At 36.1% G+C, this 23,966-nt stretch overlaps 1 protein-coding gene across 3 annotated transcripts in view; it reads left to right on the forward strand.

Moving 5' to 3' along the window:
* TPR (translocated promoter region, nuclear basket protein) overlaps positions 1–23,966 on the forward strand; it is a 42,882-nt gene that overhangs the window by 5,836 nt on the left and 13,080 nt on the right. For 2 of the 3 annotated variants that reach the window (XM_004943308.5, XM_004943309.5), the window contains exons 8-39: positions 54–134; positions 1,255–1,342; positions 1,821–1,961; positions 2,751–2,842; positions 3,658–3,855; positions 4,408–4,515; positions 5,037–5,263; positions 6,676–6,839; positions 7,206–7,345; positions 7,447–7,595; positions 7,912–8,074; positions 8,518–8,652; positions 9,370–9,510; positions 9,639–9,807; positions 10,268–10,452; positions 11,751–11,903; positions 12,600–12,716; positions 13,603–13,806; positions 13,891–14,075; positions 14,534–14,681; positions 15,067–15,204; positions 15,900–16,031; positions 16,939–17,069; positions 17,400–17,610; positions 17,982–18,128; positions 18,274–18,472; positions 19,093–19,298; positions 19,991–20,052; positions 21,045–21,253; positions 21,546–21,818; positions 22,493–22,641; positions 23,428–23,511. In XM_004943308.5, coding sequence (XP_004943365.4) covers positions 54–134; positions 1,255–1,342; positions 1,821–1,961; positions 2,751–2,842; positions 3,658–3,855; positions 4,408–4,515; positions 5,037–5,263; positions 6,676–6,839; positions 7,206–7,345; positions 7,447–7,595; positions 7,912–8,074; positions 8,518–8,652; positions 9,370–9,510; positions 9,639–9,807; positions 10,268–10,452; positions 11,751–11,903; positions 12,600–12,716; positions 13,603–13,806; positions 13,891–14,075; positions 14,534–14,681; positions 15,067–15,204; positions 15,900–16,031; positions 16,939–17,069; positions 17,400–17,610; positions 17,982–18,128; positions 18,274–18,472; positions 19,093–19,298; positions 19,991–20,052; positions 21,045–21,253; positions 21,546–21,818; positions 22,493–22,641; positions 23,428–23,511 — 4,929 coding nt within the window. The remainder of the gene's footprint in view (positions 1–53; positions 135–1,254; positions 1,343–1,820; positions 1,962–2,750; positions 2,843–3,657; positions 3,856–4,407; positions 4,516–5,036; positions 5,264–6,675; positions 6,840–7,205; positions 7,346–7,446; positions 7,596–7,911; positions 8,075–8,517; positions 8,653–9,369; positions 9,511–9,638; positions 9,808–10,267; positions 10,453–11,750; positions 11,904–12,599; positions 12,717–13,602; positions 13,807–13,890; positions 14,076–14,533; positions 14,682–15,066; positions 15,205–15,899; positions 16,032–16,938; positions 17,070–17,399; positions 17,611–17,981; positions 18,129–18,273; positions 18,473–19,092; positions 19,299–19,990; positions 20,053–21,044; positions 21,254–21,545; positions 21,819–22,492; positions 22,642–23,427; positions 23,512–23,966) is intronic. The other variant, XM_422300.7, reaches the window with a different exon arrangement.

Below are 23,966 nucleotides of genomic sequence, written 5' to 3' on the forward strand. Positions count from 1 at the left end.
AATGTGTGAAACTAACGGTGGATTGCTCCCACACCCTGACTGTTCTTTACTAGGCAAAAGAACAACAAGCTAGTATGGAGGAAAGATTCCACAATGAACTGAATGCCCACATAAAGTTATCTAATTTGTATAAGGTAAGTTAATGATTCAGCAATACATGTAGTTAGCATTACTTGGGGCTGAGTCATAGGTTTAAGAATATTGCACACTGGTTAGTTAGTTTTCTCCCCCCACTAAATGGGGGATATGAGAAGGGCTACCTTACATTATGAAATATTGTAAAATGTCCCATTTTAGGTAACATTTGTAATCTTACGTTGTTTGCATCACTTGGCAGTTTAATCAAAACTGGTTAAAACAGTAACTTCATGCTCACTGATTTAGTGCTTCATATTGTATCAAATGAGTTATGTTTTATGATGGTGTATTGGCAAATAAAGGTTCTTATGTAAAAGTTGATTATGGTGGTGTTTTAGGTTAGGCTAGTAGAAGTTTACTGCAGTGAACACCACAAGCGCCAGTGATCTGGTTCAGGCAGCCCGATGTTACACACTGTGTCAAATAAGCAGCATCTAAGCAAGAATTTGTGTTGACTGTTTTGTCATCTCAGAGTGAAAAATATTCTGTAGTGTGTTGAGTAAGACAGCTGAAGGAGCCAGCTGGCTGGTCTTCCGCTTATCTATCAGTTTCACAGATTAAGTAATTCTGTTTTGTGAGTTTTCATGCATTGATAGTTACACACCTAGCATGAAGTGCAATAGAATGTTTAGCTTCTACATGAGTATTTTGTCTGGTCAGATGATAGATGATGTTACCCCTTCTGAAGTATTGTAGTCTTGCACATCTGAAGTCTTTAACTGAAAACAACGAAACATGAACTATTTATATAATATTTCTTTTAAATCTCAAATTCTTGAGATCAAATTTGAATACTCAGAATTTCTTCAAACTGTCTCTTCTCTTCAATAAATAAAAAGCTAGCACCACCTATAAAGCAGCTAACATTAGTTAGGCATGCCAACATTAGTTAGCTTTGTCATAGCACATCAGTGTCAGACACTTCTTACTTTCAAGTAGATGGTTTGCATCAATTGAGGCTTAATCCATGCGGAAACAGAATTGTCCGGTTTAGGTGAATCTCCTACTATTTTACTGGAAACTTCTAAATTTATAATTTTGATCTGTTTGAGCTTTATTATGAAGATAGTTGCTCTTATCATACAATAAAAGGTTACATGAAATGCTTTTATTTAGAGCGCTGCTGATGACTCGGAGGCAAAGAGCAATGAACTGACAGGTGCAGTAGAAGAGCTACACAAGCTTCTTAAGGAAGCAGGTGAAGGTAAGCTTTGAGTGAGAAATGACAAGTGGAGGAGCAGATCTGCTTCTCTGTAAGTTGATGCACTGGGAGGTAGAAACTGAGCATTTATAAAGTTATAATCTTTAGGATTTGGGGGTGGAGGAAACACTACTCTTTGTAACAAACGTTTTATATGTCTATTTTAATTTCTTTGGAGGTGTGTGCATGTGGGGGAATCTACGAATACACATGAAATTTTACTTCAAATTTTGAGTAGAGGACCTAATTTTGCGGATTTTCTTTTCCATTTTTCTTGGTTTGGATTTCATTGATAAAAGGACAATTCTCTTTTTCTCCCTTTTCTGTACAAAGGTGATAGGCAGCAGTTCTTGTTTGTCATTATACTGGGTATTCTTATAAGCATGAGCTTCTGCAAGCTGTTTAAAGTTCATATGCTGACTTGGATTGTTCTAAGTGGGGGAAAAAATAAATAAAAAATAAAATTGCTTGTCAATTTTAGCTAATAAAGCAACCCAAGAGCATTTGGCTGAGGTGGAAGAGTCAAAAGCTGTAATGGAAAAAGAGTTGAGAGAAAAGATAAGTAAGCTGGAAAAGGAGCTAGAGAATGCTAACGATCTACTGTCCGCAACAAAACGTAAAGGTAGGAGTAACATTAGGAGTTAAAATACATAAAGCCACAGACATCTTATCCTTACCAGTCTTCCATGAAATTAGTAATGCTGCATGTCTATAGGGACTGCAGTAATTCATATGTAATGTGTATGTAGGTAGGTTTTTTTCCCCACTAGAGAAATGCATTTTTTTTTCCAAGTTCCTCTGTTAATCTGATATACCTTTTCATAGAAAGAATAGAGGAAAATTTCCTTAGTATTGAATCCATCCTGCTCTTAATGGTTTTATGGAGAATATAGTAAGAATGGTAGACTTACAACAAACATCTGTCCTTAAATTTCTGTTTACTGCTAAATCTTGTTCAATAAGGTATTCATTGCTCTAGTTTTTTGTTGTTGTTTTTTTTTTGTTAGTTCGTTTGTTTGTTTCTGGAAAGAAGAGCGTGTTTATTGAATGCATGTGGGAAATTTGTGAAGGCAAGAGAACAGTCCAAGAGAGAACAGAGGCATCAAGTACATTTGTTATCTCTGTAAGGAGTGTCAACGTGTCCTCTGCAAAAGACCTTTCATAATTTCAGCTTAAACTGGTTGAAGGGCTTGAAGATGCACAATAAAGGATATTAAATATAATATCAATCACGCATATATCTAGAGAAAACTCTTGCACCAGTAACTTTAACAACTTAAAATATAATTATTTAAAATACACTAGTTGTAAAGTACAAAGGTATATGAGGTCATTCTTTATTAATAAAGAATATTTATGATGGGTATTATTGCTCCTGTTTTTTTGCTAATTGGTGGTATTATGTCTTCAGGAGCCGTATTGTCTGAGGAGGAACTGGCAGCCATGTCTCCCACTGCTGCAGCAGTAGCTAAAGTAGTAAAACCTGGAATGAAATTAACGGAGGTAAGTGAGAAGAAACTTGTCAACTTTCACGGCCCTTGAAAAGCCAGCAGAGATATACTAGAAATCTACGCTCGTAGATTTTCATTCACTGTCTGAGAACTGGTGTAATTCCTGACTAATGTAAACGAGATCTTGTGTTTCAGGCAGGCTTGACAAGCTAGAATATTGACGTGTTTATGCAATATACATTTCAGATTCAACTTAGTATATCATAACATACAGAAGTTTTAGTTATTTTTTTTGTATTCCTGAAGGTAGTTTTGAATTTTTTGTGCGTATATGCACGTAGCTTATTTTCTGTATTTTCGATAGGACATTTTCTTTTGTTAATGCATGTTTGCATAATTTAGGTATTTTTTCTGCTGTGGGGTTGGCTTATGCTTGAAGGAAAAATTGAACGTAATGATAAATAATTATGTAGATTTTTTTCCTTCTGTCTGTGAAAATGTTATTTTTTGTTCTGGTCATTCTGTTCAGCCATTAAATTATATTCCATGCTTGCTATTCTCTATCGTGATACTACTTTTTATATTTCTATTATCTTAAGTTTGCTTAAGTTTTGTCACTTTTACATGGAATTCTTTTGTTGCATGCAGTTGCAATGTAAAAGATTGCATTTCTAAACTGCTCTACCATGGTGTGAGTCATAAGAACATTTTCTTTTTAAGTTAATCTGGTTTGTTTGAATTAATTTGTTTATCACTATATAAACCTACACTGCTCTAAGACAGAAACTGTGTAATTACCAGTGGTTCTTTGATACATCTGGACAGGTTTGTCTGTAAAAATAAATAAATAAAAATCATACCTTGCAGCTCTACAATGCATATGTAGAAACTCAGGATCAGTTGCTTTTGGAAAAGCTGGAGAATAAGAGAATCAATAAATATTTGGATGAAATAGTGCAGGAGGTTGAAGCCAAAGCACCAATTCTGAAACGTCAGCGTGAGGAATTTGAGCGTTCCCAAAAAGCTGTTGCTAGTCTATCTGCAAAGCTTGAACAAGCTATGAAGGTTAGTATAAAAGGAAAAAAAAAAAGTACAAAAAATATGAAAAAAAGAAAAAAAAGAAAAAAAAAAAAAAAGATGTTGGCTTTAATCCCAAGGGCTGCCAAAATATGTATAAGTTGGGTCTTTTGTTCAACTGTTCCTGTGGCAGAAGTGTCTGTTGAACTTTCTAGCTTGAGATTTATTGGGCTATGCATTGTATTTTACAGAAACAACACTTTTATTACTTTGAAGACTTAAGTGTGATTTTTGTGGGGGGACAAGAAAAAGTATAGACTCTGGTGTTTCTATTAATATGCACTCTAATAGAGCATTATACATCATGGCTTCTGATTCTAAGTACATGAGGTTTAACCTTCAACTTGAAGAAATAAAGCTTGAGAGTAGCACACTTTAATTGAAAAAGTAGAGCTACTGGTTAGTCTTGAAGTAAGCAAGATAAAAATTGAGAACTATTATGCATATTTAATTCACAGCGCAAACCTCAGTAATTGACATCATATCTTTCTCAAAAAAAGACATTTCTTGAATAAATTACTATATATTTCTTAACTGCAGGAAATCCAGAGATTGCAGGAGGATGCTGATAAAGCCAATAAGCAGACCTCTATGCTTGAAAGAGAAAACCAGAGACTGGAAATACAAGTGAAAGACCTTTCACAGCAGGTACAACAAATGTTGCTGTAGTTTTAAAATGTGCTGTTTACAGTTTGTTTATTAATATAGTTCTGTTTTTCTGAAGTCTACTTGAAAGTTGTGTTCAGCTATACTTGTTCTTGGGCTGTCACAAAAACTATTTATAGCATTTCCCTGAGACAATATGGTATTTACATTTCTGCTAACGAAACTGGAGTAAGTTTATGGATAGAGGAGAGGCAGCTTTAGCGTAGTACTGTTCAACAGCTGTCTGGAAAACTAAAGTATAATCTGGTTTTTGTTTAATTGGAATGCCCTGTGATAGGTTCCAGAATTGAACACCAGAAATATCTACTTCTGATTTTGGTGTGGTATTCTTTCTGCCAATCTGTCTTTTAATAATGCAGTTACCTCACAAGGATATTTTTATTGTAACAGTTCATGTGTTATAGGAAAAAGAAAATATTTGAAATTATTTTGAAATATTGCTTTTTTTCTGAGCAAACTTTTAAAGCTATGTGCAAGTCTTATGCTAGAATGTTCTCTTTCAGATTCGTGTGCTGTTAATGGAACTTGAAGAAGCTAGAGGGAATCACGTGATTCGTGATGAAGAAGTGAGCTCTGCTGACATCAGTAGCTCTTCTGAAGTAATATCTCAACATCTAGTGTCTTACAGAAATATTGAAGAACTTCAGCAACAGAATCAGCGTCTCCTGGTGGCTCTTAGGGAGCTGGGAGAGGCTAGAGAAAAAGAGGAGCAAGAAACAACATCATCCAAGTAAATAATTTTTCTTTCTAGTGAAGTGTTTATAATATGTAGTAACAGGAATTTACCTGCGAACTGTTCACTTTTTTATTCTTACTAATTATGTGTATATAAGTTAATATATGTTCACGAGCAATTACATAATTGTGGTTTAACCTGGGAGAGGGGGCTTAGCACCACACAGCTCTTTCTTTGCTCATTATCCCCACTTCCAGTGGGATAAGGAAAATAACTGAAAGGAAAAAAAAATAAAAGTAGAACTTAAGGGTTGAGACTAAAAACTATTACTAAGACAGAAAATGGAAGTGGAAAAAAGGTTAATAGTTATGATAATTATATATATGCACACACACACACACACACACACACACACAAAAAAAGTGATGCACAAACAATTGCTCAGCACCTGCCAACCAATGCCTAGCCAGCTCCCAAGCAGTTGCTGCCTACCCTTGCCAACTCCTCACTGTTTTCCAGTTCTTGGTTTGTTTGTTTGTTTCTTGCACGATGCCATATGGGATGGAATATCCCTTCGGCCACCTTAGGGCAGCTGTCCTGATTCTGTCCCCTCCCAGCTCCTTGTGCCCCCTTAGCCCCTCACTGGCAGACCTAAAACAGAATGTCCTTGGCTCTGTTCAGCACTGCTCAGCAACATCTAAAACATTGGTATGTTATCAACACTGTTTTTCTTGTGAAGCAAAAACACAACATCATACTGGACACAGTGAAGGAAAAATCTATACTGTCTCAGCTGAAACCAGTACAGTAATATATAAGGGCAATTGTAATTAAGTGAATGCTGTATAGCTTTATATCTTATCGTTTCCCTTCAACATTGTTTATTTGACCAATCCAAATAATTTTTCTTGAAACATTCTTCCTGAACTTTTTTTTTCCAATCCATATATATGCAGGTCTGAGAATACACACTGAAATGACAGCCTTTTATAATAGGAGTAGTCTGTGTGAAAATCTTTTAAACCTGTGACCTTCAAGAAAAATGGTTGTCAGTCTTCCACTGAATGCGATTCCACACAGAGCTGTTAATCAAAGAAAAAATACTAAGTTTTCATTTCTGCTGAGGAAAAAAAAAAGCGTATGGGCTATAAAGTCCACAAATAATGTAATTCTATATTAACCATTCTTAGCATGATTTTCTGTTAATGCTACTGTTTGAAGTTACTCACATGAGCAGAATTACCTCTATTCTGCCTTTCATGAAGGGGGAGGCCTACTTTCTTTCAGTCATCCAGAAAAGTCAAGACCTTATTGCATTCTTCCCATGTTTTCTCAAAAATCTCAGTGATGCTTACCTTTCAAAGGTAGTAAGTGTACTCTGGAAGACTTGTCACAAAATCTGAGAAGTATGTAACCTTGGTAAGCCTTGCTGTTTAATTACTAAAAACAACTGGTCTTGGTTTCAGAATTTCTGAACTTCAGAGTCAACTCGATGAAGCTCTCAATGAGCTAGAAAAACTGCGTGAATCACGTCATCATCAGTTGCAGCTTGTTGAGTCTATTGTTCGTCAGCGTGACATGTTTCGCATATTGTTGGCACAGACCACAGGAGCTATCATTCCTTTGCAAGGTAAGTTCCATGCTTCTGCACCAACTGTTTTGAGCTTCCAGTGATGATGCTAAAATGCAACTAGTAATTTCTGCTAATCTCGTATTCAACTTTTACCCTTACTCGCTAGAAAACCCATGAATTGGATTTGGGCACACAATTCTATTTTTGTAGTGTGATAACTTACACATAATGAGTTGCCTGTAGTGGTGACTACAAATGTGATGTAGTAGCATATTGTAGGTGTAAAGAATGAGCAGTCAGTCACTTGCTTAGAAAAACACATGACTTTCTAGCAATGTGGTATTGTTCTTAGGTTATGTGATCTTCTGTTTTGGAAAGCCTTCATTCAGTTGTAGCCTTTAAGATTTAAATTATTTTTTCTAGCATCTGGTATGTTGCCAGAAGAGATTTCTCTTACATCTACTCCGAAGCGCTCAAGTATACCTCAAGCCGTGTCAACTCCTGCTCCAGTGTCAATGAGTGAGTCGGTGGAGACTGCAGAGGCTAAGGCTGCACTTAAGCAGGTATTTTTTCTTTTTCAGAAAACACTGCACAAAGCTATTACTGTTTGGTTGGTTGGTTTTTTTACTTTTGTAAGCACTTTAATGTCTATCCTTTGGTGCAGTTGCAGGAAGTTTTTGAGAACTATAAAAAAGAAAAAGCAGAGAATGACAAGCTGCTGAATGAACAAAATGAAAAGCTTCAGGAGCAAGTCACAGAATTGAGATCACAAAATGCAAAGATATCCACACAGCTGGAGTTTGCCTCCAAACGGTAAATTAGCAGTTTAATTACATTACTTTATGTATGTGTTCTTATCAGTACATTCACATGGTCTGCTTGATATAGGTTGCTGAGGATGAGTTACCAGTTAAACATCAGTGTTATCTATTTTGTTCAAAAAAAAAAAAAATCATGAGGGTGGGATCAAGAATATACCTCGTAGTTGAGTGCAGCATATACAAGACTATCTGAAAACTAGCACATATCAACATGAAATATATGTCTGCGTACTTATACATCTTATATTTGAATTTAAAAAGAAAAGGTATGATAGCAAACATACTTTGCTTTGTTGTTCTATGTGAAGTTACGAAATGCTGCAGGATAATGTTGAAGGCTATCGTCGAGAAATAACATCTCTACATGAAAGAACCCAGAAACTCTCAGCAACAACTCAGAAGCAAGAACAGATCATTAACACTATGACTCAAGACCTGAGAGGAGCTAATGAAAAGCTCGCAGTGGCAGAGGTGAGTAATACAATGGATTATGCTTCACATATTCCAAGTTTGTGCCAGAATTTTTCTTAAAAGTTGTTAAAATTGGATGTGTGATAGTTTTAAATATGTCAACTACTGTATTCATAGTAGTATGTGTATTTGTGTGTTGTTGAATTTAATGGTGTTTATTTGCAATTTTACAGAAAATATATCAAGTACCGAGTAAAGATGGAATAAAATTTCCAAGGTGTTTCAATACCTGTGTTTACATAGTAAACAGAATGTGTTAAGTGAAACAGTTATGTTATTACTGTTCTGGGCCTATTCATGTAAATCTTGATTTATAGCCTGTAGTTTTAAATCAAAAACTTGCTTCAGTAGTATTAATTGATCATACCTGTACTGTCCGAAGTAAAAAATAATGGCCAGATTTGGGACTGATAACAAAATTCTTATTGTTTGCTATCTTAAAGGTGAGAGCAGAAAATCTAAAAAAAGAGAAAGATATCTTGAAAATGTCAGATGTGCGTTTAACTCAGCAACGTGAGTCTCTACTTGTTGAACAAAGAGGACAGAACTTGCTACTTACTAATTTGAGAACTATTCAGGTATGGGATGTTACTCATGATAAACCTCTGTCAGTCTTCTGTAAATGTCCATTGAAATTGACTTCCTGAGTTATAGAATAGAGTCTGAAAGAGGACTGTTTGTTTGTTAAAAGTTGACACTAAAATCATTTGAGCAACTTCTTTAAAACTTCTTTTCATTCCTATCCTGAACTATGGTATTCAAGATTTTGCCCATGTAGATAATAGAGAATTTTGAAATCATGAGCAGGGTTTTTGCATTAATATGGAGACAAAGCATCAAACAAAGAAAAAGAAAAAAAGGTGTTTATTTTTATAATAGTAAAATTTGCCAATGTTTGCCTTAATAGAAATAAGGGTTAGGACTTCCACCTTAAAACAAGAGGGGAATAAACTGTGTTTTCAATTCTTAAGGTAAACTTACTTTTGTAGCATAAATATGTAAGGTTGCACATTTTGTTGTTTTCTACCTTTGTAGAAGGCTTTTTGTTGTTTGTTTGTTTTTTTAATCCCCAATATTAGACCACTGGAGTAATGGATTTTCTCCTAATAATACTTGTGTCCATATTAGTAAAGAATAAGTTAGGTCGTAAGTCTTAACTGCTGTTTCATGTTTATTTCTTGTTCCATGTGTGGTTAGGAGAAGTATTGTGACAAACTTCTATGAAGTGCTGCAATAATTCAGAAGAAAATTATTGAAATATGTTGTAAGCATACTGCATTATGTTCTTTTATCAGGGAATACTGGAGAGGTCTGAGACAGAAACAAAACAAAGACTCAATAATCAGGTAGAAAAGCTGGAGCGTGAGATATCTCAGCTAAAGAAGAAACTAGAAAGTGAGGTGGAACAAAGACATGCTCTTACCAAAAATCAGGAGGTAAATATAACTATGCTAAACTTGCTTTAGTGAAAATAAAGCAAGACTTGAATGGCTTCTGCCAGCTTACAGTGGATTTTCAGATGTGAAATTTAGGAGCGCATTGGGACTTCCTGTTGTGTGTTCAGGTTCACATCCTGGATCTTAAGAGGCAGCTGGAGACTGAGACAAACCGTCACATTAACACAAAGGAACTTCTGAAGAATGCCCAGAAAGAAGCTACAGTGTTGAAACAACAGCTCAATAATACAGAGGCTCAGCTAGCATCTCAGTCATCACAGAGAGCTCCAGGGAAAGGTAAAGATGTTTTCCTATATTGAATTTCTCTTCGTGTTAAGCACAATTATGTGCAGAATGGTAAGATTCATCACAGTTTAGAATTAAGGAGGCAATACACTGAATAATAAATCTCCTCATTTTTGCAAGCACAAATTTGAGCAAAAGATGATCAGGATGAGTTTTTGAAGTAAAATCAATATCCAGCAGACTTTAAAAATGGAAAAAAGTAAAACCAAACTAATTAAAGAATCCCTTTTATTTTTATTTGAGGGCTCTTACATCTATAAAAGTATCTATTTTTAAGTAGCCAATTTTTTGTGAATCAACAGTGTTTGTTATAAGCCACTCATTGATTAGAAATGACAACTTTCTGTAGGGAAGTTTTGTGAGGGTGATTTTATTGTCTTTTTTTGAGGATAACTGGGAGAAAAAAAAATCAGTTTATAAATGGAGCAGTGGTCTAAAAAAACTGAAGTAGTATTTTCTGCTATTATAGGTCAGCCTGGTACTAGTGAAGATGTGGATGATCTTGTAAGTCGACTAAGACAAGCTGATGAACAAGTTAATGACCTAAGAGAGAGACTCAGGACTAGTTCTAGTAACGTGGAACAGTACAGGGCCATGGTTCTTAGTCTAGAGGAATCTCTTAATAAGGAAAAACAAGTAAGTAGTTAACATCTAACGTTCTTTATTAAAGCAAAATGAGAAATATAATGAAAGATGTTATTTTTCATTTGTACTGTGTTGTGTAGATCTATGGGATGAATTAGAAAGCACCTAAGGTTAGTTTAGAAAGCACTGTAAAATAATGTAGTTAGACCAGACTTCAGACAACTTGATTAAAAATACTTATAACGATGGAAATATTAAATGTTTTTTGCGGCATATTTTTAAAATGTTAAATTGTAAGTTTGACTCAGCTTTGTACTTCCTTCAAAAAAGGGAATTCTTCCAAGAACTCTTCCTATAACACTGTGATCATTGTTCTAAAAATATTATTTCTCAGTCAAAGCAGTTAAATCCATACCTTCTTTAGCTAAATAATAAGGTCTTCAGTGATTCTGAAGAACACTCTTTATGTGGTTGGTCTTCATGGGGACAGCTTCATAGCAACTTTCCCTTCTACCAAATACTTGACCATTTTAAAGATGAGTGAGGCCTGTTCTTGCAAGCTGTTCAGCATATCAAAATAAGATTGACTGGGGAAACAGAACACTCATTGATGTGTTTTTCTAGTATCCAGTTTTCTTCTTATCTGTCTTCTGTTACTATAAAACTTAATTGTGGCTTGATTTGCTTTATGAGTGTTCCAGGTTTAGTGTGTAATAAAAAGGTATGCTGGCTGATGCATGGTTGAATCTAGTCTTCTAAAGCATATCTTAGGTATACTTTTAGCTTGGAGAAGAGAAGGTTCTGGGGAGACCTCATTGTGTGCTTTCAGTACTTAAAGAGATCTGATAAGCAGGAGGGAGACCAACTTTTTACACAGGCAGATAGTGATAGGACAAGGGGGAGTGGCTTTTAAACTAAGAGAAAGGAAATTTAGATCAGATGTTAGGCAGAAATTCTTTACTCAGAGTGGTGAGGTGCTGGAGGTGGTTGCCTAGAGAAGTTATGGATGCCCCATCCCTGAAGGCATTTAAGCCCAGGTTGGATGGGGGCCCTGAGCAACCTGATCTAGTGGAAGGCAACCCTTCCTGTGAGAGAGGGTTGGAACTAGATGATCTCTGTGGTACCTTCCAATCCAAGATATTCTATGATTCTTTGTATTGTAGTTTTGAAAAAATGCATTTTTTTCAGTGCTATTTGTGAGCTTTAACATTTTCAGTGATGTACTAAATGAGATGTTGAGAATACCTTCTGTGACTTCAAAATATTACTAAAATTGAAGTACCATATTTAAAGCAAAAAAAAAAAAAAACCCAAACATATCTATATCTAATTATGAGATTTGATGAAAGGTGACAGAAGAAGTGCGTGCAACAGTTGAAGCTCGTCTGAAGGAGTCTTCAGAGTATCAAGCACAGCTAGAAAAGAAGTTGATGGAGTCAGAAAAAGAAAAGCAGGAACTTCAAGAGGAAAAGCGTAAAGCTGTGGAGAATATGGAACAACAGGTATGCATTAAATACGACCTCTCTTAGACTCTCTTGCAGTGTCCACAAGAATATGCTTTTACTTAATTTCCTCCTTCTGTTGGAGCAGTGCATTGTAGTAGTGTCCAAAACTAAATCTCTTAGGATATACAAAAGTCTAAGTAAATCTGAGAAGTTTCCAAATGTGAGAGTAGTACATGAAGTTTATCACGTCACTGAGATAGTGACAGTTTTAAATGGACTATCATCCTCTTGAACTTTAAGCACTAGTAACAGAAAAGTGTGAATTAAAAACCTTTGGGAAAGGTTTTAGGTAATCTGTTTTGGAACATGAGCCAAAGAGGACCTGTAGAATGTGCATATCCTAGAACAAGAGTGACCTTTGTCTCAATTTGTCTCTTATTTGGGCTCTAACTGGGCTGAAAAGAAACACGATGGATGCATTTAGCACTGCTTAAAGCCAGACTCTGAAAGAATAGTATTATTTTTCTGCTAGGAAAGAACTTTGAATGTTTATAAGACAGAGATGTGGGAGTGTTTCTTTTTATGTTTTAACTGTTATAAAAATAATTATGCTTCAGCTTTAATTTATTCATAACTGTCTACATTCAAAGCTGCATTCAATACTTAAATACTTTGCCACTTAGTCTGTAAGTTTGTATTTTGTTTTTGGTTTTTGTTTTATTTTTTTTTTCCTTCCCTCATTCATCACTATAGCTATCAGAGCTAAAGAAGAGCCTGTCAACTTTGCAGTCAGAAGTTCAGGAAGCCCTTCAGAGAGCCAGCACAGCTCTAAGTAATGAACAGCAAGCCAGACGTGACTGTCAGGAACAAGTATGTTTGTTGTATTTGCCTGTTTTAGCCAAAGGCAGTAAAATTAATGTTAGTTTTCCATTGTTTTTCTCTTGAACTCAGAGCATTTCTTAGTGTTATCCTGCCAATCATATTACAAAGAAAGGAAGATAACTGTAAGAGCAATCTCTCTATTTTATGAACATCGGCCTTCTTAATGCATCATTGTTTTTACCTTATCAAGCGTGGTTTTATAAATTAAACTGACTTTGAGATAAAGTAATGCTGCAAGCACAGTTTTTGTCATTAAAAAAATGCAGTGAATTCTAAGATTTGCTTCATTATATAAAAATATATTAGCAGCACATGATAAGATTAGATGTTGTTTAATACAACCCAAAATTTATTAGACGGTCTCTTCTGTTTTTTTTTCACTTAACGCTGCGACCACAGGCTGTCCTTAGCTTTTTACCCTTATGTACTAAATATCTTTGCCCATTCACATGTAGAAATAACTCGTGGATGTTTTTGTAAAAATTTCCGTGTCTCATCTATGCAGAATCTACAGCAAGAGCATTGACTGTGGAGTATTTACTGGGAGGACGGTTGGACTGGATAATCTTGTAGGTCCTTTCCGACCTTGTGATCCTATGATTCTATCATCTACAAAAAGTGTTTCTTCCACCAACCCTCTCAAAAGAAATGATTCTAACTTTTCTAACATATTCTAACTTTTCTTAAAATAATAATTTTTTTTAAGGGAACCATTCTAAAAGTATCATTTTCTACACTTACGAGTGATGAAAGGTTTTGGCCAGTGTTTTTCTTTTTGATCAGCAGTCACTAATTTTGTCTAGCATTTGAGAATCTCCGGGTACATATCAAGCATAACATTAAAGGTAACAGAATCTGTAATTGTTTTCTTCAGGCAAAAATGGCTTCTGAAGCTCAGAATAAATACGAACGGGAATTAATGCTTCATGCTGCTGATGTTGAGGCATTACAGGCTATTAAAGAACAAGTTGCCAAGAATACAGCAGTAAAGCAGCAGCTCGAGGAAGCTGCACAGAAAGCTGAGTCTGCATTGCTAGAATGCAAAGCCTCCTGGGAAGAGAGAGAGAGAATGATGAAGGTATGATTGTTTTTATGGTTCCAGTTAAGTGTTTTCAGTTACCAGTCTACGTGAACTTTAAATTACTGAATAATTTTGTTGTAGGATGAAGCTTCAACACTTGCATCCCGCTGTGAAGACTTGGAAAAACAAAATCGATTATTACATGAGCAACTGGAAAGCCTGAGTGACAAGATGGTGACCTCTATGAAAGAAGCCATGCCAGCTGCATTAAATGTTTCTCTCAATGAGGAAGGGAAATCACAGGAACAAATTTTAGAAATTCTTAGGTAAATTCAGCTCTGAGCTACTTCTGTTGGTGGTTTTAATTCAATTTCCAGAATAAATAGTTCAGTCTTACTTTATATTTAAGAGACAGTGTATAAAACTTCAGTACATTTTTACTAGGTAGAAGATGGTTGTTCTATATCAGTAACTAGTAAAGAGAATTTCTTTCTTAGAAAAACAGTAAAAAACAGTAAAGAATAGAAAAATTCTTAGAAAAACAGTAAAGTCAGTTTTGACAGGAAGCTAAAGCAGATTTTACAATATGTGATTAGCAGGAAACATTTGTGGAGATTTTCTCATGGTTTTTTTCTTAATCTAAATTTTTCTGTGGTTTTTGTCTCAATTTTTCATCTTCTTGGATCCATTTCTATACTCTTAATTCTTTAGATAGAAGATGCTTCTACTTAAAATGCTTTGCTTCATGTTCTCATTGACATGATGCCTTGTTCATCTTGTGCAGATTTATACGTCGAGAAAAGGAGATTGCAGAAACTAGATTTGAGGTGGCCCAGGTGGAAAGTTTGCGTTTTCGTCAGAGAGTGGAGCATCTGGAAAGAGAACTCCAGGAAGTGCAAGACAGTCTCAATGCAGAGAGAGAGAAGGTGCAGGTATGGTTCAGTATTAATGTTTATGATGTCAGGAAGTAGAGGGTTGCTTTCTATGTTCTGCTTTCTCTCATTGCTGCCTGTACTCAAGAATTTTGGGAGAATCAGAGCCTTCTGAATTGAGTTTGGTATCTAGCCAAATGGAGGGTCTTGTCCTGAGTCCTGTAAAGCAGTGGCAATACCAAAAGCGTGTAAATAGGGAAAATAAATATCCTTTATCTGTTTTTTCCCGATCTCTTTTTTTCTTTAGTGATATTTACTTGTTTTGAACATCTGTGTGAGATAATGAATGCCACAGTAGTTACATAAGTTAGTGTTATGCCTAGTCCCAGTAAGTATGTATGCACATGCAAGAAAAACAAGTGACTGAGTTAAATATTTTCAAAAGGTAACAGCAAAAACCATTGCGCAACATGAGGAATTAATGAAGAAAACAGAAACCATGAATGTACTGATAGAAACAAACAAGATGCTAAGAGAAGAGAAAGAGAGGCTAGAACAGGAGCTGCAACAAATGCAAGCAAAGGTTAGTACTGAGTTTCACATATATTTCGAGGCATTCAAGTTGGTGAGTTAACATCTGGATATACTGTTGTTAATTACTTAAATTGTAATTGTTCTTTTATGTCAAACAAGAATGAGATGTTCCATTTTGGATTTAAGATGACATTGTTCCTCCTAGAATATCGCAGAGTCACAAGTTCAGTTTTCTTTACATGAGACTGAAAATCAGCATTTATGACTGATGTTGTAACAAGGATGTTATCAGCAGGTAATGGCATAGAAATACATGTAAAGTAGGCCACAGTTTTATTGAGAATATAAAAATGAAATAGATACCTCTTCCCATTTCATTACTTATTTCTTTACCCATTGCTTTAATAGAATCCAGTGTAGAGTTGTTTGACTTCTAATACAAAATAATGCATTTCCTACAGCAAAGTACAAAGTAATGGTCCTGAGATTGTGAAGCTATAACTATAATTGTTCTTCCTGTAGTATCACAGCCCACTCTCGCTTTCTGTTACTTTCCCTGCCTCCAGCTGGCTACTGAGAGGCAGTTTGGAGAAAAAGGTTTATCATGACTTTCTTGAGGATGTTTTGGTTTTTTTCTATAGGCTTTTTGATGTCTCTGTCTTTCTTATCATTAAACAAAGCCTACCATATTCCATTTTCTTGAGTCTCATAAGATTCAGGTTATTCTCCAACTGTGATTTTCAGGTACGCAAGCTTGAGGCAGACATTCTACCTCTACAAGAGTCTAACGCTGAACTGAGTGAGAAAAGTGGAATGTTGCAGGCAGAGAAAAAGCTTTTGGAAGAGGATGTCAAACGCTGGAAAACCCGGACACAGGTGGGAAATGCACATTTTTATGAAGTGTTTTGGAAGAGAAAGAAAAGGAAAAAAGTTCAAAGCATTTTTTAAAAACAAAACCCTCACAAAACTATGTAATTAAAAGTGACAGAAAACTGGGAAATGTATTTAATTTAAAGTTGCATAAGCAGTGTTTTATAGGTAGGCTGTTCTAATTCGTAGGCAGACCAAATCAAAACACAGAATGACAGAATCATAGGGTTTGGATGGGACCCATCATTGAGTTCAGCTGCCCCAGAGAAAGCAGGTTCGCTGCAGTAGGTTTTACAGGAAACCATCCAGGCAGGTTCTTAAATGCCTCCAGAGAAGGAGTCTCCACAACCTCTCTGGGAGGCCTCTTCCTGTGTTCCAGTTAGTGCCCGTTGCCCCTTCTTCTTTTGCTGTGCGCCACTGAAAAGAGCCTGGCCCCATCCACTTGGCTCCCACATAGGTATTTTTAAATAGTGACCAAATCCCTTCTCAGCCTAGTCCAGTGTGACAGTCTGAGATCTCTCAGCCTTTCCTCATATGGGAGATACTCCATGCCTCTACTCATCTTTGTGACCCTTCACTGCATTCTCTCTAGAATTTTGTTGTCTCGTTTGAAATAAGGAGCCCAGAACTGGACACAGTACTCCAGATGTGGCTTCACCAGGGAAGAGTAGAGGGAGAGGAGTAGCCCACTTGCCCTGCTGGCCCTGTTCTTTTTAATGCACTCCAGGGTACCGTTGGCCTTCTTGGCCATGAGGGCACACTGCTGGCTCAATGGCCAACCCTGTTAGCAATCAGGACACCCAGGTCCTTCTCTGCAGAGCTCAAAAAAACAGTGGTCCTATTTAAAAGGATTTTCTGAATGTATCTGTTTAATCATTTTGTGAAAACGCAGACTGTTTTGTCAACCTTTCAGCATTTGTTGAGTCAACAGAAGGACACGGATCTTGAAGAATATCGGAAGCTACTTTCAGAGAAGGAGGCAAATACCAAGCGTATACAGCAAATGAGTGAAGAAACAGGCAGGCTTAAAGCTGAAATAGCTAGGTATTGTAAAAGTCAATCAGTGAAACGTTTTATGCAAAACCTAATATTTATAATAAAATTGCATATGGAAATTAACTTTTTTCATTATTTCCATGTAATTATTAAATTTTTGATATTTTTAATGTAGCTTGATGACATACGAATGAAATAAGAATTGTTTTGGAAGATGTCTCATAACTGAAGAGGCTCTCAAATACATTAAACGTTTGTACTGTAAAATCCTGGAAAACACAATTCACTATAGATGATGCCTGCAGTATTGCATAAATGAGTGATATTGCAGTATGTTATTTCAGACTTATCACTTGCATCTCCTCTCTTGCTCTTTAGAACTAATGCATCCTTGACTACAAGCCAGAATCTTCTTCAGAACTTGAAGGATGAGGTAGCTAAAATAAGAACGGAGAAGGAAACTTTGCAGAAAGAACTAGATGCTAAAGTGGCTGATATACAGGAAAAAGTGAAAACTATAACACAGGTCAAGAAAATTGGGCGCAGATACAAGACTCAGTATGAGGAGCTGAAAGCACAACATGATAAGGTAGATAACATTTTGTTTGCAAAGAAATTCAGTTGTGTGTTTTCATGTATAATCCAGCTAATGACCCTTACATTCCTTTAGTATGTAACTGTAACATGAGTTACAAAAGTACTGTAACATGAACACTTACTTGCAAAGGGAAAAGCAGAAAATTGCATAATTATGCTCTTAGCTCAGAAACTGCTAAGCATGAGCTATGTATCATTTACTACTGTGCTGTGTTGTTGACACAATATTGGAGTTCATTAGAATGTTTGCGTTCTACCCAGAACTTTTGAAATTATCAGTTTGCAAGCAACAGCAACTTGTGAAAGTGAACACATTCTAACTGGACAACACCATTCAGCCTGATACCACTTGACATATTTCAGATGGTTGCCGAAGCAGCGACTCAGTCTTTCGTAGAACAACAAGAAGAACAAGTTTCCGTCCAGGAAGTACAAGAGCTGAAAGACTCTCTCAGTCAAGCTGAAGGGAAGACAAAGACTTTGGAGAATCAGGTTGAAAATTTACAAAAGGTAAGAACAGAGCCAGCAGTTTCAGAGGAATTTTACTGAAGTTTTAAATAAGTAACTGTGAAGACCATGATGGTGGTGGTCTGTGTTGTATGTGCACAGAAACATGGTTTTCTGAAGTAGCTCACTGTGGCCAATCTTTTTATAGACTGTAGCAGAGAAGGAAACTGAAGCTAGAAATCTTCAGGAGCAGATATCACAGCTGCAGTCAGAACTTGCTCGTTTTCGTCAAGATCTGCAAGAGAAGACTACACAGGAGGAACAGCTTAGGCAACAAATCACTGAGAAGGAAGAGAAAACTAGGAAAACCTTTCTCGCAGCCAAGCAGAAAATTGCGCAGTTAGCTGGTATTATTATTGATTTTTTTTGTGTTCTTAAGGTGTCGTCTTCTGTTTGAGTTTTTAATTATTCAAGTATTCAGACCGTATTCTTAACAGTATTTTCTACATTAGATGTCTTAAAATTGTTCTAAGATTGAGAAATTTTAGTTCTTTAAGGAGATGGTGCCGGTACATAACTACTGTACATCTAGGGAATCAAAATTTTGCCTAATTTTGGCTAACCATTTTTTTGATGGTCTTGTTGATTAGAACAGATTGACTCTACTAAAGATGCCAGTAATTCTCCCTTTGCCTCTTGCCTCCTCAGAATGTACAAGTGCAAAATATCCCACTTCCTCTATTTTAAACAGATATTGAGAGGAATGATGGTGCAAATACTTGCTGAAAGCATCTTGTCCTCCTATGACTGCTTATTTATTTATTGGATGTATTTTTATATTTGTTCAATTTTTTATTTAATTGCAATTAAATAAATGATATGCAAAAGTTAAAATTGCCTTGAAGAGCTCCTTCTAAAGCTTAACATTTTTAGAATTTCAAAATTATTAAGTCATCAGATGGACATTCAGCATTCAGAGACGTAGTATGCGATTTTATGGTAGCAAAACTTGATCCTTTCCTATTAGGTACGAAAGAACAGCTAACGAAAGAAAATGAAGAGTGGAAGCAAAAGAGCAATTCATTAGAAGAGCAGAAGACTGAACTGGAAGTACGGATGAGTGCACTCAAGTCGCAATATGAAGGTCGAATCTGCCGTCTGGAAAGAGAGCTTAGAGAGCAGCAAGAGCGGCACCATGAACAGCGAGATGAACCACCAGAATCTACAAATAAGGTACAGAATCTGTCTAGATAGCTGTATGGCAAGAAGTAAGCCTTTTATGTGTCTTGTACTGAGTTACAACAGCTTTCAGCACTAGCACTGTTGTCCAGCTTGGTTTGTTTTTTAATGTATGGGAGAACTCTAGGTGAAGGCTAGTTTTTCTAATGCTAACCAGTAGATGAAAATTCTTGTTAAATAATAAATAAATAGCAGTGAACCTAGCAAACTGCACTGTTCAAGTTCCTTTATCCCCAAACTAGTGGTTTTGGATATATGTAAGCTGGATTTAGTAAGGATTCGGAACTTAATTTAAAACTTGCTTCCTGCCATAGTCAAAATACCCAGCACTGGCAAGCATACAGTTATTTTGATCACTGTGAATTGTCTGATAAGTTTTCACTATGCATTTTTATATTTTTTGTACATATGTTCAGCTATTTTTGGCAGTATTTTATGTCTCAACAGCTTCAAAAAATATCTGAGAAGTCCTGAGAAATTACTGAATTGGTTTACATACTTGGTATGACTGCTATGATTTTTTTGGGAGAACTTTTGATAAACCACGGAGTCTGACTAGGCACGCTAACCAAGTGTTCTTAAAAACAATTGCTAATGAAAAGATTTGTCTGCTCAAGTATTCTATCAAGTTGCTGGCTCTGTTTTGTATTTATATGTCATGATGCTTTTGTTTCTTTACTTCATAGGTTCCAGAGCAGCAGAGGCAAATTTCACTGAAGTCCACTCCAGCTTCAGGTGAAAGAGGAATGTGAGTTAAAGGGCTTGGGGTTTTCTGCAGAGTTTCTGCTGTTGGGAATTTTTGTTTTTATCTTCATCTAGTTGCTTTTATTTATTTATTTATTTATAGAAAACAATTGGCTTTTCCAATTTTTCTTAAGCAGCTTTAAAATAGTGACTGGCATATGTTCTTCCAGTTTTCTTAGATCCATTTAGTCATTAATCAATAAAGCTTTCTGGGTGTGAATTGTCATATAGCTACCAGGAACAAGATATTTGCAGAACACTAAGTTTGAAAATTCTACAAAAATACTTGAAGGTTCGTGGAGTTGTAAAAGGTATTAACCAAAATTGTACCCATTTGTAGGAGTGGAGGGTGAGATGGGGAAAGTTCCTTGTGCAAGGAGCTCAGACATGAGAAATGGACTAAGTTGATTGTAGCTAGCAGATAAAATTGTCAAATGAAACAGTAGCCAAGCTTCAAAATGTTATCATTTTACGAAGTTTAGGAAACTGAATCCCTTTTAATTTTTAATATTATCATATATTTAAGCTAAGACTCTGATCTTCAAAAATGCCTTGTAAAATTTGACTGATCCCCATCTCAGCTAAGAGATTGTATTGTTATGTATTCAGTGAACCAGTTAGTTTTAATACAAACTGTATTACTCACCTGAACAAAGAACCAGTGTAGCTAACATTATTAGCTGTGCTTAACTTTTGATCTGCTTACAGATTGCTCACAGGTTGTTAGTTGATTACCCGTGAAGAAACCTCTCAATCCTCTAAAATGGACAGAATGTTACTGATGGGATAGTGGGTCTGTTTGTTTGTTTGTTTTTTCCTTTTTTTTCTTTAACATATAAGCAAATTTTGGAGGACAAATTGGTATGTCCCTGTCAGGTTTTCAAATTCAAAATCTTTAAGAATGAATATTTCAGAATATGATAATGTATTTAAATTCAGTATTTTCAAAGTTTGCTTTTTGTGCTACCATGATGAATCCAATATCCTATTTTTCAGTGCTAGCACTTCAGACCCACCAACAGCAAATATTAAGCCAACACCTGTTGTGTCAACTCCAAGTAAAGTGACTGCTGCGGCTATAGCTGGGAATAAGTCCACTCCAAGAGCTAGTATCCGTCCAATGGTTACTCCTGCTACAGTCACTAATCCTACCACGACTCCAACAGCGACAGTTATGCCTACAACACAAGTAGAGACTCAGGAAGGTGAGCATTTTAGTACTCTGATCTACAGCAACCATAAATGCTATTTTTTCCTTGAAGTCACATTAGATGTTTGAGATGCTTTCATTGTTACTGTGTCTTTTTAAATACTGCTCTTTTATGATCACTTTTGTTGCCACACAGTTCTCAATTCCTCATCTGAGCACAGATAGAAGCAGTGTCAACTGAATCTGAGAAACATTTCATCTGCACGTTCAGGATGTTCTGAAATTGAGAATGTGAACCTTGCTAGATTATATGAAGACAGTTGAATGTGCTACTGTTTGCCTTTCAGCTATGCAGTCAGAAGGACCTGTGGAGCATGTTCCTGTCTTTGGAAGTACTAGTGGCTCTGTGCGTTCCACCAGTCCTAATGTTCAGACGTCTCTGTCTCAGCCCATCTTGACTGTTCAGCAACAGACTCAAGCAACTGCTTTTGTGCAGCCCACTCAGCAAAGTCATCCTCAAATTGAGCCCGCTAATCAGGAGCCATCCCCTACCATTGTAGAAGTTGTACAGAGCTCTCAAATAGAGAGGCCATCCACTTCTACAGCAGTGTTTGGCACAGGTTGGTTTCATCTTATTGGCCTACTTTCTTGAACAGTTCCTTTGAAGTAGCTCCATTGTCAAGCTAGGCCTAACTTCAGCCAAGGAATACACTTTTTTCCCCTTAATATATTGCATGTTTTACAAAACCTCTTTGAGTGGACTTCTTTCATAAACCTTCAGAAGAGCTACCCCTGAAATACTGTTGTCATGATGTTCCTTAAGTAGTAGGAATTAAAACTCGTATATCTATCCATAGCAGTCTTGGGGTTTAATAAGTTAAACTTTTTTGCTCCTATTTCCACGATAGCTTTGTAGCAAAGTTAATTTTAGGATTCATGAGTAAACTACTTAAGCTGGAATTTAAGATACAGAGTAGAACACTAAAACTACTCTATGTAGTGCTTTGCTTTACATATGTTTGCCATGCATAGTATAGGACTCAGCTTAGTTTATTTCCCAAAAAATACTTCTTGTAAACTGCTTTGTTTTTTCAGTACATACTCTGTTAATTCTTAGGTGCACTTTTCAGAAGCAAAGATGTGGTAAAAAGTATTTTAGTTGTAACCCTGAGAATCTTACATTGGAGTCCAGTTAGAGAATATAGATCCAAGAACATAAGATATAATAAACCTTTTAGTTTTCTGCCTTGTACGACTATAGTTCTCCTGCAAATAACTGAGAGTTTTTTCTAAGTTTCAGCCACCCCAAGTTCTTCACTGTCTAAACGTCCACGAGAGGAAGAGGAGGATAACACTGTGGAAAACTCGGACCAAATTTCAGAAGAAACAGTGGATGTACCTCTCCCAAAGAAAATGAGAAGCATACAGAGGGTTGGACTTGAGGTTTGTAAGAACATAAAAATGGTACTATTACACTGCTGCTTTGGTTGATTTTAATGGGAAGAGGAAATATATTACTTCAGAGTTAAATCAGTTAATTTGAAACGTGAGTTTTTAATCTATGAAAGAAGAAGCATGTTTGGGTGTCTTAAAAGGCAGAGTTTGTCCCAGCTACAATGGCTAGCACAAATCGTAGTGAACTGGAGTGTGGATGGAGAGAGAGAGAGAGAGAGAGAGTCATAGCCTAGCTCTGAAGAGGAAGAAGTTAAAATATTTTTAGATGTGGTCTGAAAGATCATTATTTGCACTCCTTTTGGAAGAAAATAGTGTGCTTGAGGAGTTGCCGTGGAAGCAAAGACAAAGAGCTTCGTTGAAAAGCATGGAGATGATGCGTATGAAATGTTGGTGTAAGGAATACAGACACTTCATTAACGATGTAGGATGGGGGTGGTGCATAACATAGAAGGGCAAGATTGTAATGAGATTATCACTTAATTAGCCCAGAGGATAGGGACTGAATAGGAAACTGAGGATTTTGTTTGGTTCTAAGTAGATCTAGGGACACTAAAGAGAGTCGATCTAGTGAACCAGAATGAGAGAATGGTATTTCAGGACAGAGAAATCAGAGCTGCTAGATAAAAACTAAGCTAAGGAATATCAGCAAAAGGAGAATGAAATGTTATCCATAATCTGTGGGAAAAGGAGAAATAGAAAAAAAAAGTCTAACATGCTATAGAATCAGACCTTAGGATTAACGATATGTCCTAAGATAAGTATATGGTCTTTCAGGAGGAAGTTACAGCAGAAGAAAGCACTGATGGTGAAGTAGAAGCTCAGACATACAATCAAGATTCACAGGACTCTATTGGAGAAGTAAGCATTTTTGAAAAGAAAAAAAAAAATCATAGTTTCAGCAAAAAAACCTTTTTTTTTTATTGTTGTCATACAACACTTTAGAGGACTCTCAGATCCTTCAGAATGTCAGTGGAAAGCAGTTATAACCATTTTAAGTTTAAACTTGCTATCTTTAAGAATAGATAACAATTTTTTAATTGTACTCTACGTGCACCTATGTAAGTAACAGTGAGAATGTTAATGAGGCTTTACAATTTTGAAATGCAATTCAGTATGACATTTTAGAAATTCTAGTATCTTCAGCCTCAGTGTTGTGTTGTGAAGCAGAGACATAGAGGTTAAATATATCGCAGTGTAAAAACAGATTTGGAGTTTACATTTCTTATTTACTTCTTTAGTTTTAAAGACATTTTTGACGTGTTCTTGGATCATTATATGATAAACATGGAAAAAAAAGTTGTTTTTGTTCTAGT

The sequence above is a fragment of the Gallus gallus genome, chromosome 8 (genome assembly GCF_016699485.2).
Source record: "Gallus gallus isolate bGalGal1 chromosome 8, bGalGal1.mat.broiler.GRCg7b, whole genome shotgun sequence".
Classification (NCBI taxonomy): Eukaryota; Metazoa; Chordata; class Aves; order Galliformes; family Phasianidae; genus Gallus; species Gallus gallus.